The 12,755-nt window shown below is 34.2% G+C and overlaps 1 protein-coding gene across 1 annotated transcript; it reads left to right on the top strand.

The window, feature by feature from the left end:
- Positions 1-5,413: 5,413 nt before the first annotated feature.
- On the top strand, positions 5,414-12,007 carry LOC106466481 (intraflagellar transport protein 140 homolog). Its single transcript, XM_022394499.1, is given in 2 exon segments — positions 5,414-7,979; positions 7,982-12,007. Coding segments are annotated over 2 exon segments (4,542 nt in total). The 5' UTR covers positions 5,414-5,855; the 3' UTR covers positions 10,400-12,007.
- The last annotated feature ends 748 nt before the right edge of the window (positions 12,008-12,755 follow it).

Here is a 12,755-nt window from a genome sequence, read left to right as displayed (position 1 = left end):
GGTATCTTTTACCCTTAGTCTTCTTTGGCCATACCAATGACTTTGTGAATAGCCAGATCAAACACCTCCACACCACATGGTATCTTTTACCCTTAGTCTTCTTTGGCCATACCAATGACTTTGTGAATAGCCAGATCAAACACCTCCACACCACATGGTATCTTTTACCCTTAGTCTTCTTTGGCCATACCAATGACTTTGTGAATAGCCAGATCAAACACCTCCACACCACATGGTATCTTTTACCCTTAGTCTTCTTTGGCCATACCAATGACTTTGTGAATAGCCAGATCAAACACCTCCACACCACAGTTACAATTAATTCAGTCTTCTAAATTAAAGAAAAATTCCTTTGCTTATACATTTTGACATTAGTTTACCAAAACTTCCAACTTGTATGGGGAAGTCACTTCATGGATAATATAATTACTGTTACCTTGTATAGAGAAGCCACTTCATGGATAATATAATTACTGTTACCTTGTATAGAGAAGCCACTTCATGGATAATATAATTACTGTTACCTTGTATAAGGAAGCCACTTCATGGATAATATAATTACTGTTACCTTGTATAGGGAAGCCACTTCATGGATAATATAATTTCTGTTACCTTGTATAGAGAAGCCACTTCATGGATAATATAATTACCGTTATCTTGTATAGGGAAGCCACTTCATGGATAATATAATTACTGTTACCTTGTATAGAGAAGCCACTTCATGGATAATATAATTTCTGTTACCTTGTATGGAGAAGCCACTTCATGGATAATATAATTACCGTTATCTTGTATAGGGAAGCCACTTCATGGATAATATAAAGACTGTTGTTTAGCATAGTGAAGTCACTTCACAGACAACATAATGATTGTTGTCTTGCATAGAGAAGCCAATTTATGTAACAAAATATATATAACCACTTACAATTCTTTAAGCACAATTAATCAAAAGTTTTACCAAATTCATTTTAATTTCTGTAGGGAAAACATGTTAATTGATAACTAAAACAAAAAACATCAAGACTAACCTGCAGTCATGACGGCTTGTAGGAAACGCTTTTTCCGACTTTGTGGTGATTAAAGTCCCATCAAGATCAAAATCAGCTATCTTACAAGAAGAAAAATAATACATGTGATTTATAAAAAAATATGTTTATGTTTGTAATTAAGCAGAAAGCTACACAATGGGCTATCTGTGCTCTGCCCATCATGGCTATTGAAACCCGGATTCTAGTGTTGTAATTCCGCAGGCATACCGCTGTGCCACTGAGGTGCCGTTTCTTTCTATCTCTACAAAATCCAACTTAGTTCGTGAGTTCGAATCCCTGTCACACCAAACATGCTCGCCTCTGTCAGCCGTGGGGGCGTTATAATGTGATGGTCAATCCCACGTTTCGTTAGTAAAAGAGTAGCCCAAGAGTTGGCAGTGGGTGGTGATGACTAGCTGCCTTCCCTCTAGTCTTACACTGCTAAATTAGGGACGGCTAGCGCAGATAGCCCTGGTGTAGCTTTGCGCGAAATCAGTAACAAACTTAGTTTCTCAAAGGAACATTCAATTTTCAAGTGATGATATTTGTCTTATTAAATAATAAATTTTCAGACAAATCTGGAAAAATAAATAGCTCTACAACATCAACTCCAATTTCAAAATTATCATCGCAGTAGACTGCACACATTGCTAACTGTTGTGCTTCTATCAGTAGTTTCGTCTTTTGTTCCTGAAAAATTTGTAGCTCTTAGCTTTTCATTAATGTTCATCATTAAAGCATGATGCCAGATGCAAAACTTTGTCTAGCGAGAATGGTTGCTTTCTGCTTACCCAACTACAAGAGTATAACATTAATAAGACTTTCTAATTTGTCTACAATTGAATATAGAAGATCATTTTCTACTATGAATGACAGGATCTGTTCTTTCGGTTCAAGCAACTTACCTTCATGACTTTTAATGCACCTGATACAAAATTAAATATACTGTTGCGTCATCGAGTCACATGACTACGGTGACGCAACGTTTCTAGAACTATCATGTACTTTGGCGAATGTTCTAGTTCTTACTAGATATAGGGTAGGCTGGTATATAAAAGAGGGGAATGTAATGTGTGTGTAGATAGTGAGTAATTGATCTGCGGTCAGAGTATTATTGACGTTCGTTGCTATAGCGTTTGTTTAGCGCGATTGTTGAAGTTGGGTGTATCGGTTAAGTTATAAGTTAAGAATAAACCAGTTTTATTAAGTAAAGACTTGTGTCGCTTAAGTTTCTTCGGTACGAAGTTACGGAAAATCAATTAACAACGGAGACGTAACAATACTTCCTGTTTTTCCTTGATTTTTCAAATATAGTTCTTATTTTTGAGATCGTTAGGCCTACATGCATGTTTGTTGAGATCATTTTCGTATACCTATCAGTGAGGTACAAAGGATACTGTGAGTCTTCTACTACGTTAGTTAATATGTAAATCTTTCGAGATTTCTATATCTTTCAATTCAGTTTCGACACAGAAAATCGCTCAAGTAAACACGTCTAAGATTTTCTCATTCTGGATTGGCTTCGAACCTGAATTAACTAATAGGTAATTAACCGTGTTTTCTTGCAGAAAAGATATATCGTGATGTCGCTAAGTATGAAAGCAATCTTTTCTGTGGGTGAATCGAGTAATGGCCTAAAATTCCTCGACCCTTACTCTTGAGTTGTTGTGAATGGTGATCAAGATTTTGTGAAGTGACGTGTCCAGTCTATCTTTGTGTGTGATGTTATTCTGACTTGTAGTATTTAAAGACAGATTCTTCTTTGTTAGCAAATTTTTCATTATTTAAACCTTTAGCACATTTGAAGATTTTGCTGTGATTTTGGTTTAAAGTTTTGAATACAACATAATTTTAACTTTTTTTTTTACCTTAACTCACAGTGCGAGACTTTGTTTTACTTGTACATTTCAGTGCTGTAGTTTAACATGCAAGAGAGAACACACTGGATGGGTGAGAGAAAGAGCTAATAAAGGTTTCACTTCCGTTATCTCTCTCATCAATCCAACAGATTTACCACAGACATCTGACCCTGTTTTGTTTTGTAACTGTAATTGTTGTGTGTTAGTAAAGACTGTGGTAAACTTTCTGCATTTCGACTCTTTTCTTCATGACAAACTTAGTATGTGTTCACAATGATAATCAGACCCACTATCTATAACTTGGAATCATTCAAACCTCTAGTTAGTGGGCCCTAACTGACTGCTCTGCGTGTACCAAGAATACCACGCTAGCAGATCTATCAGTTATGAAATTCGCCATTGAAACTTGTTAATACAAACAAGTGATTCAATGAAAAATAATTGTTGATATACAGAATTAACAGTACCAAAAAGTGTTTTATATGATACAAAGCTGATAATTATTGTATACAGTACACTTTAAAAACGCTTTAATTTCAAATTCCTAAGATTCTCTTTATTATAGGAACAGCTTTCAGAATTTGCAAAAAAAAAGAAGATGTCTTTTAGGAAATTATGAAACCTAACCTTCATATAGAGAGTGACTAGAGTAACAACATACTTTAAATACTTTTTTGCTCTACATAGTAGCATAACCTTCGGTGTATCTTTGCGGTCCATGGCCCACCCAATCAGAGTCTGCATGATGGTTTACACATCCAAATGTCTCCAAGGTAGTTTTTAACTCCATGTAACTCGTTTCCAAGGACTTGTACACCCCTACCTGTCCATCATAACTCTGGATCCACCAGAAATGTCGTTTCTGGCTATTCCACTGATCTACATTTGACTATTGTTTACGTTTCTCATTAGTATTGTTACGACAGCGGAGGTCACGTGACCCTAATAACGCGTCACGCGCTTCTAGAACGTTCATGAAGCCTCGGGAGGTTACTAGATTTCGGTATTCTTGTATATATAAAACCGGTAAAAACTGACGGGAACAATGTAATTGAACTGCGAACAGAGATAGACATATTGTTGAGTCGAGCACGTGAGGCGTTCGTTGTGAATTGTAGCGTTTGTTATAGCGTGATTGTGAAAATTAAGTGTATTGCAAAGTTGTATTCAGAAAGAATAAGCCAGTTTTATTTAAGAAAGGACATGTATCGCTAAAGTTTCTTCGGAAAGAATTTTTACGGAAAATTAACTAACGAACGGAGGCGTAACAGTATGAAACGCAAGTGATGCTATGACACTGTTTGAGTATACAACAACACAAAATAATACCGTAAAAGTTATATTACCTGTAACTGTTGATAATTCATCTCTTACTACGTTAAAATTGAATTATCATGCTTATTCTTGATAAACGTATTTTGACAATGAGATGAACTTCTGAAAAGTACAGCATATATTGGGAAGCAACAAAATAATGCTCATTATTTAAAATGAGGCAAACATTTTAATCGATAAGTGGGATAATAATTAAACATATAAACGAAAAGTTGTAATTCTAGCACCCACTTTCTTCGGTTTTTGTTCATATAAGCAGAATACATATTACATGTGTATAAAGGTAGAGGCTCTTTATACGGTAACCTGTTTGAGGAACAGCTAGCAACAGCGTATCTGTTTTCTATCAAATCTACTACTTGGAGCACTGCAGCTAACCTGATTACATTTTTCAGGTTGAGTAAACTGTCTTTTAACCTGAGGTATTCCCTGATGTGATAATATCGTTTAAATCAAAATTTTAAAACATCTGATAGAAATAGGGCAAAATTCAAGTACAAGCCACACAGAAATACACAGTTTCTTTATTTCTGTATATATATTTGGTAGATTACCATTAAGCTTCAGAAAACACCAGTAACACTAGAGGGCAGTTTTAAACATACCTGATATGTATGTACGACTCCGTTGTTACGTGACAACGGACAATCAACATTGTTATTTTAACTTTAAGGTATAATTTATAATTATATCAGTCGATGGGATGTTTGTTCTCTTTGTGTATTAGCCTTACAATTAAATGATAGAATACTTGGAATCTACCTACAATATCAATTTAATTCGAAAGTATCTACTATTGTTTAAGCATCGAAACTGAGGCCATACTGGAAAAATTGAGGTATCCTAACCCTATCGTACTGTACTGGATACCAAATTTAGTAAGCTTACGATCTATTGCCATTGCTTACCACTAATTTAACTAAAGTTAGATACTAACATCTCAATAAGTGTTCTTATTAGCCATACGTAACTTTGTTGCCAAGTGATACAAGGAAATTTGACACGAGCTAACGAAGTCAATACTAAGTGACCATTTTAAAAAATTAAATGATAATAGGAATTATTATTTTGAAACTTTAAATTAGGCTTACTAACTACATAATACTTTATTATATTTATAAAAAATATAGGGGAAAACTTGCTACCAAAGTATCTTTTTATTCATATTTTGATAGACAGTGTAAGATCAGACATGAATATCAAAATTATGATCATGTATCTGATGAATGGCATATACATTTAAGTAAGCATAGAACATTGTCCTTTTGAAAGAAGTAGGCCTAGACAATCGCCTTTGGTAATTGCTATACGAAACTGACTAATCATTCTAACTGTTAATAATGAGGATATTCTTCTCTATACAGTGTAAACATTAGATTATTAACAGTTGTTAAGTCTGGGAAATATACTGTGGACAGCATTTTCTGAAGTGATTATAATTAAACATAAATTTGAACCACCGTACTGCTGAAGTCATCATCATAAATCTGACAAAGTACCTTTAGTCAGTGCTCTACTTTTGGATGTGTCACTTTAGAGATGAAGAAAAAAACCTAAAACATTTGTGCCTTCTTTTTCCAAAAGGCATTTTAGTAAAATTTCATAACTAGAAAGGTTTAATAATAACCAAAAGATGGCAGTGTATATTGATTTAAAAGTAGAAGGTGGGCCATCTCTAAAAACTCATATATGTTGGCATAAGATACAAACAATTCTTGCTGTTGCATCATATGATCAAGAAAAAGGTGGAACTATAAATTTATATCAAGAGGATGGGTCACCTTTAGTTTCAGACATATATTCTAAACCAGGAGTGCCTGTAACATCAATTTTATGGCACCCAGTTAGAAAAATTCTTGCTATTGGATGGGAAAATGGTGATCTGTGTGTATGGAATGATCACGATCAAGAACAACGTGATGCTGAAACTCAACATAAGAAAGCTGTTGCTGTGATGAAATGGAGTGAAAATGGTACCAGATTGGTTACTGCTGATGCTGTTGGAACTTGCATTGGTTGGAAGGTTGACTCTAGAGGTGAGATTTCTACTGTCTTTCATCATGAGTTGAAAGACTATTTGACAGATATAGTTTTTCAGCAATATCCAGAGGAAAATATTGAACATGAAATAAGTAAGCTTGCTAAAGCTGCTGTAAGTGGAGATGAAAAAGCCTTAAACCTTTTTTCATCTTGGTCTTCACCTCCTATTAAAGAAGGAAAAACTCGTAACAGAATGTCTTTTGCACGAAAAGAGTCTTATGACTTCTTTGTAGGCTCTGTATCAGGAACCATTTACTATGTTACAGAAAATGGCAGCTGTAGTGATGTTTTGCATTGTAACATAGCTATTCGCCAGTTACTGTACTATGATCAGAAGGACATTCTGGTCGTAGTAACTGATAACTTAACACAGTACAAAGTAGGGGAAGAAGGAGCACTCACTGAGCATGCAAGGGTAAAGCTAAGTGGCCGAACATCGGAGATTAGTGTTGCTTGGGTAGATGATGGGCTTCTTGCAATGAGTACTGGGGAACGAGTTCTTCGTTTGTTAAATGTGGACAACAATGATAGTACAGTTTTATCCATGGATAGCCAAAAGGATTTCAAGGAACATACAGAGGTTATAACTTGCATATCGTGTGAAAAAACCAAACAAATTATAGCAGGAGGGACTAGTCATGGAAATATTGTAACGTGGAAATATGCAGGATCATCTAGGGGAGGGGAGACTGCAAATGAAGATATGTGGAAATTCCAAGCAGCTGCATCTGTTCAGGGTGCTGTAAAATCTGTAAAGTGGGGATCAATGAAAAAATTATTGAGTGTGATAACAACAACTGATATTTACATACTCAATCAACAAGAATTATGTTGGAGTCTCAGAGACCAAGTTGCAGCTATTCAGGTATCAGCTCGCGAGCTTTTGATTGAACTTGTAGAGAAAGATTGTCATATTGAACTAAAAACTGATATTCATATAAAATCTGTAATTGTGAGCTGGAGTCATGTAGCAGTTTCAACAGGAAAACGGATACTGTTCTATGAACTGGATGCTGATCAAAAATCTGCAAAATATATAGGAGCATTTGATTCAACATCTCAAGCTTTAACTTTACATGAACAGAGTGCATACATTATAGAAAATGGAAAAGTGGAGGTTAAGACTTTTCAAGGTACAACAAAACAAAGTTTAATTTTTACCGAGGAAGAAGGTATCCCTGTTAGCATAGATTTATGTGGCACTTACCTCGTTGTTGGCACTTCTTCTGGATATGTGAAAATGTGGGATGTTAATCGTAGAGAACCAAGGCCACATGCTGGCCCCAAATCATTAGCATCAGTATTAAAGGATAATGGCCAGATAAGTTCTATAAAATGTAATAGCAAAGGTGACAAAGTAAGCATGATTGTTTGCAGAGCAACTATTAAAGGGAAAATTTTTCCAGATCCTATTTTATATGTTTGGGATTTAGAAAGTGATTCTTTGTTATATTTTGACTTTGCTCATGGAAAAGGAGAAGAGGATGATAACAGTCCTCAGTCTGCTGGAATTAATACGTCTCCCACTCGAAAAGCACATGCAGATATGGCCAAAAGAGTATGTGGACGTTTTCCAACCTCTCATTTTTGGGACTCTGAAGATTCTAGATTCCTTGTTTGTGAAGCTAGCCTGTTACCATTAGGCAACCCCAGCAAAAATGGAAGTAGTTTGTCACAATCTGGCTTATTAAAAAACAATACTCATCAACTTATGACTTGGAAATTGAAGAAAAACCTGAAATTCTAGTTGTTTCAATGTTTGTAACGTCAGAACAAGGACTTTTGATTCAAGACAGTTTTTCTCTAAATTTAAGTCAGCAGTTAATGGGAGTGAGTGTTCCATATTTTTATCTTTTGGAAGAAAGTTCAGAAAATAATGTAACAGATGAGTCTAGTAGTAACATGACTTCACTTGGACAGAGATATCAAAGAGCTGATTTAACTCAAAATCTATCTAAAAAGAAGGAATATTCCAGTTCAATCATAAGACAGTCGATGCGCGACTTTGTTGGTCTAGAAAAAAGTGACAAAGCCACTAAAAAAGCTATTATGACTTTTAGTTTCTTCCTAGCCACTGGAAATATGGATGAAGCATTTAAAGCTATCAAAGTGATAAAAAACGAATCTGTGTGGGAAAACATGGCTTGTATGTGTGTAAAGACTAAACGTTTAGACGTAGCTAGTGTGTGTTTGGGTAAAATGGGCCATGCAAGAGGAGCAAAAGCACTGCGAGAAGCTGTTGTCGAACCAGAGCTTGATGCCCAGGTTGCCATTCTTGCAGTCCATTTAGGAATGCTAGAAGAAGCAGAACATTTGTTAAAATCTTGCAGACGTTATGACTTACTGAGTAAATTGTATCAAGATAGTGGTCAGTGGGGAAAAGCTTTGGAAGTTGCTGAACATAATGACAGGGTGCATCTGAGGACCACCTACTACAATTATGCTCAACATTTGGAAGCTAAAGGTGATATTACAGCAGCTATTCCGCTGTATGAAAAATCAGAAACTCATCACTTTGAAGTACCGAGAATGCTTTTTGAAGAACCTCGAGCTCTTGAAGCCTACATCTTAAAAAGTAAAGACAAAGAACTCGTTAGATGGTGGGCTCAGTACATGGAGAGTATTGGAGAGATGGAGACAGCTCTTCATTTTTATGAAGCTGCACAAGACTATTTGTCACTGGTGAGGGTTTATTGTTACTGTAATAATTTGGAAAAAGCAGCAGAAATAGCTAATGAAACTGGAAATAGAGCAGCATGTTTCCATTTGGGAAGACAGTTTGAAAACCAAGACAACATTAAGGAAGCTGTTAACTTCTTTTCAAGGGCTCGAGCATATAACAATGCCATTCGTATTTGTAAAGAAAATAACTTTGAAGATCATCTTCTGAATTTAGCTTTAATGAGTGGATCTCAAGAAATGGCAGAGGTTGCAAGATATTATGAAGAAAAGCCTGGTCAACAAGATAAAGCAGTGATGCTTTATCATAAAGCAGGTTATGTGACAAAAGCTGTTGAACTTGCTTTTAAAACAAAGGAATTTAATGCTTTACAGTCAATTGCTAGTGATTTGAACTCAAACTCAGATCCCCAGCTCTTACATCAGTGTGCCCAGTTCTTCATGGAAAATGGACAGTATGAGAAAGCTGTTGATCTTCTTGCTATTGGTAGGAAATACTTGGAAGCTTTGGATTTGTGCGTGGAACATAATGTTGCTATCACAGAAGATTTAGCAGAAAAACTTACTATGCCCAAAGAGGAAGGGGACATTCAGTTAAGAACCAGAGTTCTGGAGAAGATAGGAGAATGCTGTATGGTTCAAGAAAATTACCATTTAGCAGCCAAAAAGTTCACTCAGGCAGGTAAAAGAGCTCAGGCAATGAAAGCTTTACTAAAGTCTGGAGATACAGAGAAAATTGTCTTTTTTGCTGGAGTTTCCCGTCAGAAGGAAATTTATGTCATGGCTGCAAATTATCTACAATCTCTTGACTGGAGACAAGATCCAGAAATTATGAAAAACATTATAGGATTTTACACAAAAGGCAAAGCTCTGGATTTACTAGCTGGGTTTTATGATGCTTGTTCTCAAGTAGAAATTGATGAGTACCAGAATTATGAAAAAGCTCTTGGTGCACTCAATGAAGCATATAAATGTTTGACCAAAGCTCAGTCAGGTGGTGCTAATGGTCCCCAAATAGAAGCCAAACTGGCACAGATGAAACTAAGGATGGAACTAGTCAAGAGGTTTGTGCAAGCAAGAAGATTATATAGGGAGAGTCCAGAGGAATCCCTTCAACAGTGTAAAGCCTTACTGGAAGAAGAAGGTATTGAACTGGCCATACGTCGTGGAGATATCTATGGGTATCTTGTGGAACACCTTGCAGAAAAAGGAGATTATAAAACAGCTCATAGTCTTATTGAAGAGATGCAAGTTAACATACCGGGAGTCAATTTACCATACTATATAAGTGTGGAGACCTTGAAGGCTATCTATAAAGCTTTAGACATTCAGCCAGGTGGTTCATCCCATCTTTTTGGGGGAAAACTGAAGAATGGACGTATTGAAAATGGAGCTGCTGAAGTTGAGGAGTCTGAAGAAGAGGTTGAAGAGGATTTTCAAGAAGAGAATGGATATTAATACTCTTTTCTTAACTTTGATAAGAAAATATCATAATAAATTATGGAACTATGTCCATTGTCAGATGATTTTTTTTTCATGATTGAAAAATTAATTATCCAAGGTTAAATCACCTCCAAAAAAATAAAAGGAGTAAAATATGACTAATTCTTTAAAAGGAGTAGAATGCTTGGTTCAGTTACTTAAGACTTAAGATAACACTGGATATATTATTTAAATGTGTAATCAATAACTTATAAAACTCAAATCTTTTGTGCACTTATCTTCTGGCAAAAAATGTTGATAATTGTAATCTAAGTAATGCTGCGAGCTCATTTTATTTAATCATCAGTGTATTAGTATTTACTTTTTTTAAATGTTACTTCTGTAGGATGTTTGTTGTTAATATAAGGTTACTGCACATGTACAATGTAAGATAAATCAGATGTAGATATTTGTTGCATTGCTAACTCAGAAAAGTTTTGACTTGCGTGTAGATAAAAGTTTGTAATAATTAAGTGGCACATTGTTAGAACTGTAAATATTACAGTATTTTTTTTAGATAAATAAAATAAGGAAATACAGTTTGTAGAGACACCATTAAGACTACAAAAGGAAAAAAAAGTATTGACATTCCTAAAACAAGGCTTACACCAAATTACTACATTTTTAAAATTGCTTTTCTGATTAATAGATAGTGAGTTACTAGTCTAGAATCTTGTAATTTTTGGCGTAACAGGTATTGGTTATAATTTATGGAAAAGTTCTATACAGAAAAGCTGTGACACCAGAGTCCTCAAACGAGAGGTATAGTTTATGAAATTTCATTTGGTCACAGTGAATCATATTTGTTTTTTTTAGAATATATTAATTTTCATCAAAGAAGAACTATTATTTGAAGTAATGGTTAGAATGTTTTCTCATTGAATGCAAACCCATTAATTAGTATTTTTTATACCTTCATTGACTGATTAGATCAGGGATTCTGAAACTGTGGTACGTAGAGCTAATGTCGGTGATACATGACACAATTAATATAAAAACTCATAAAATTTCTAATAAGCCCTATCTGAGCTTTCCACGTACATGTACATACTACTCTCCTCACTTATAGACTCACTCTCTACTTACATAGACTCGCCAGTATTTTCTTCCCTTAAACTTGACAAAAATAGTACCACGTATTATTCAATCATGCTAGAAAAAACAATGGGTAAAATGTTAAAAATATGATTGTTTTTGTTACTAGGTTTTTATCTTTTTTTTAATTAGGCCTGGGTTTGTAATTTTAAAAAATTAAACAAAAAAGTGGTACACGAGCCTGAACCATTTAAGAACCATTGGACTAGATTGACTTATAAATTTTTTTACATTAATTTTGAAAAAGTTTTTTTTTTAACTAGACAGAATCATAAAATATGGTTCCATGCAGAAAAAAGATACTAAGAAACTTTATGGTACTATCTACTGAAAAATGTAATTTTAACTATTATTCTGCAACAAAATATTTCAGAAGAAATTAAGTTATAAAATTCATTTAAAGATAAAACTGGTATCAACTGTCAAAGTTTCTACTTTTTGCTTGAAAGAATAAAAATATAAAAATTTGTTACTTTTCCCCATAGAATTTTCTCATATTGTTTTACATTTTCTTGCACTTGTGAAAAAAAAAAGTGTGAATAATTGAATGTTTTAATTGAATTCAAAAATTGTATTATATTTTTGAAAATCCTTTGTATGAATAAGATCTCATTCTGGCTGCCTGCATTACTTCAGATTTGATAGAATGAAACATTTGAACATTAAGTATAGACCTTTTGGTTTTTCTTAACAATGTATAACTGTGATGAACTTTCAGTTTTGTAATTCAAATGAAATGATATGTTCAATGTTAACTTATGGCTGTTATTTAATATATTCTTAATGTAACAGTTAAATTTTGGGTATTTTTCAAATGACGAAAAAATTTCATATGTGTAACAGAATTGAAGGCCTATAATCTGTTTTGGAAGAAAGAACTATAAAAGAATTCATAGTATAATTTAGTTCATGTTACATTTGCTAGAATTATACTAAAGAATGTTGATGTACATAAAACAAAATTGGTGTAGTTTTACAGTTTTGTCATGATGAATGTGTTTCTTATCTTTACATTGTAATTTTTAGAATTATCAAAGTAAATGAATTCTTTAATTTCGGTACTTCTAACAGGATATTAATTTTAAAACATTTCTGGTGTTTTGTTACACAACAGATAGTTTTTTGGTAGGAATAACTATGGCATGTTTGAAAATACAAAAAATTGAAGCACTCATGAAACACAAATGTATATATAACTGTAGGTCTTTTTATGATATTCCAAAACATTAATATTAGG

Source organism: Limulus polyphemus, unplaced genomic scaffold (assembly GCF_000517525.1).
Source record: "Limulus polyphemus unplaced genomic scaffold, Limulus_polyphemus-2.1.2 Scaffold2272, whole genome shotgun sequence".
NCBI lineage: Eukaryota > Metazoa > Arthropoda > Merostomata > Xiphosura > Limulidae > Limulus > Limulus polyphemus.
Note: the sequence above shows the minus strand (reverse complement) of the source record. Positions and strands in the feature narration are given on the sequence as shown.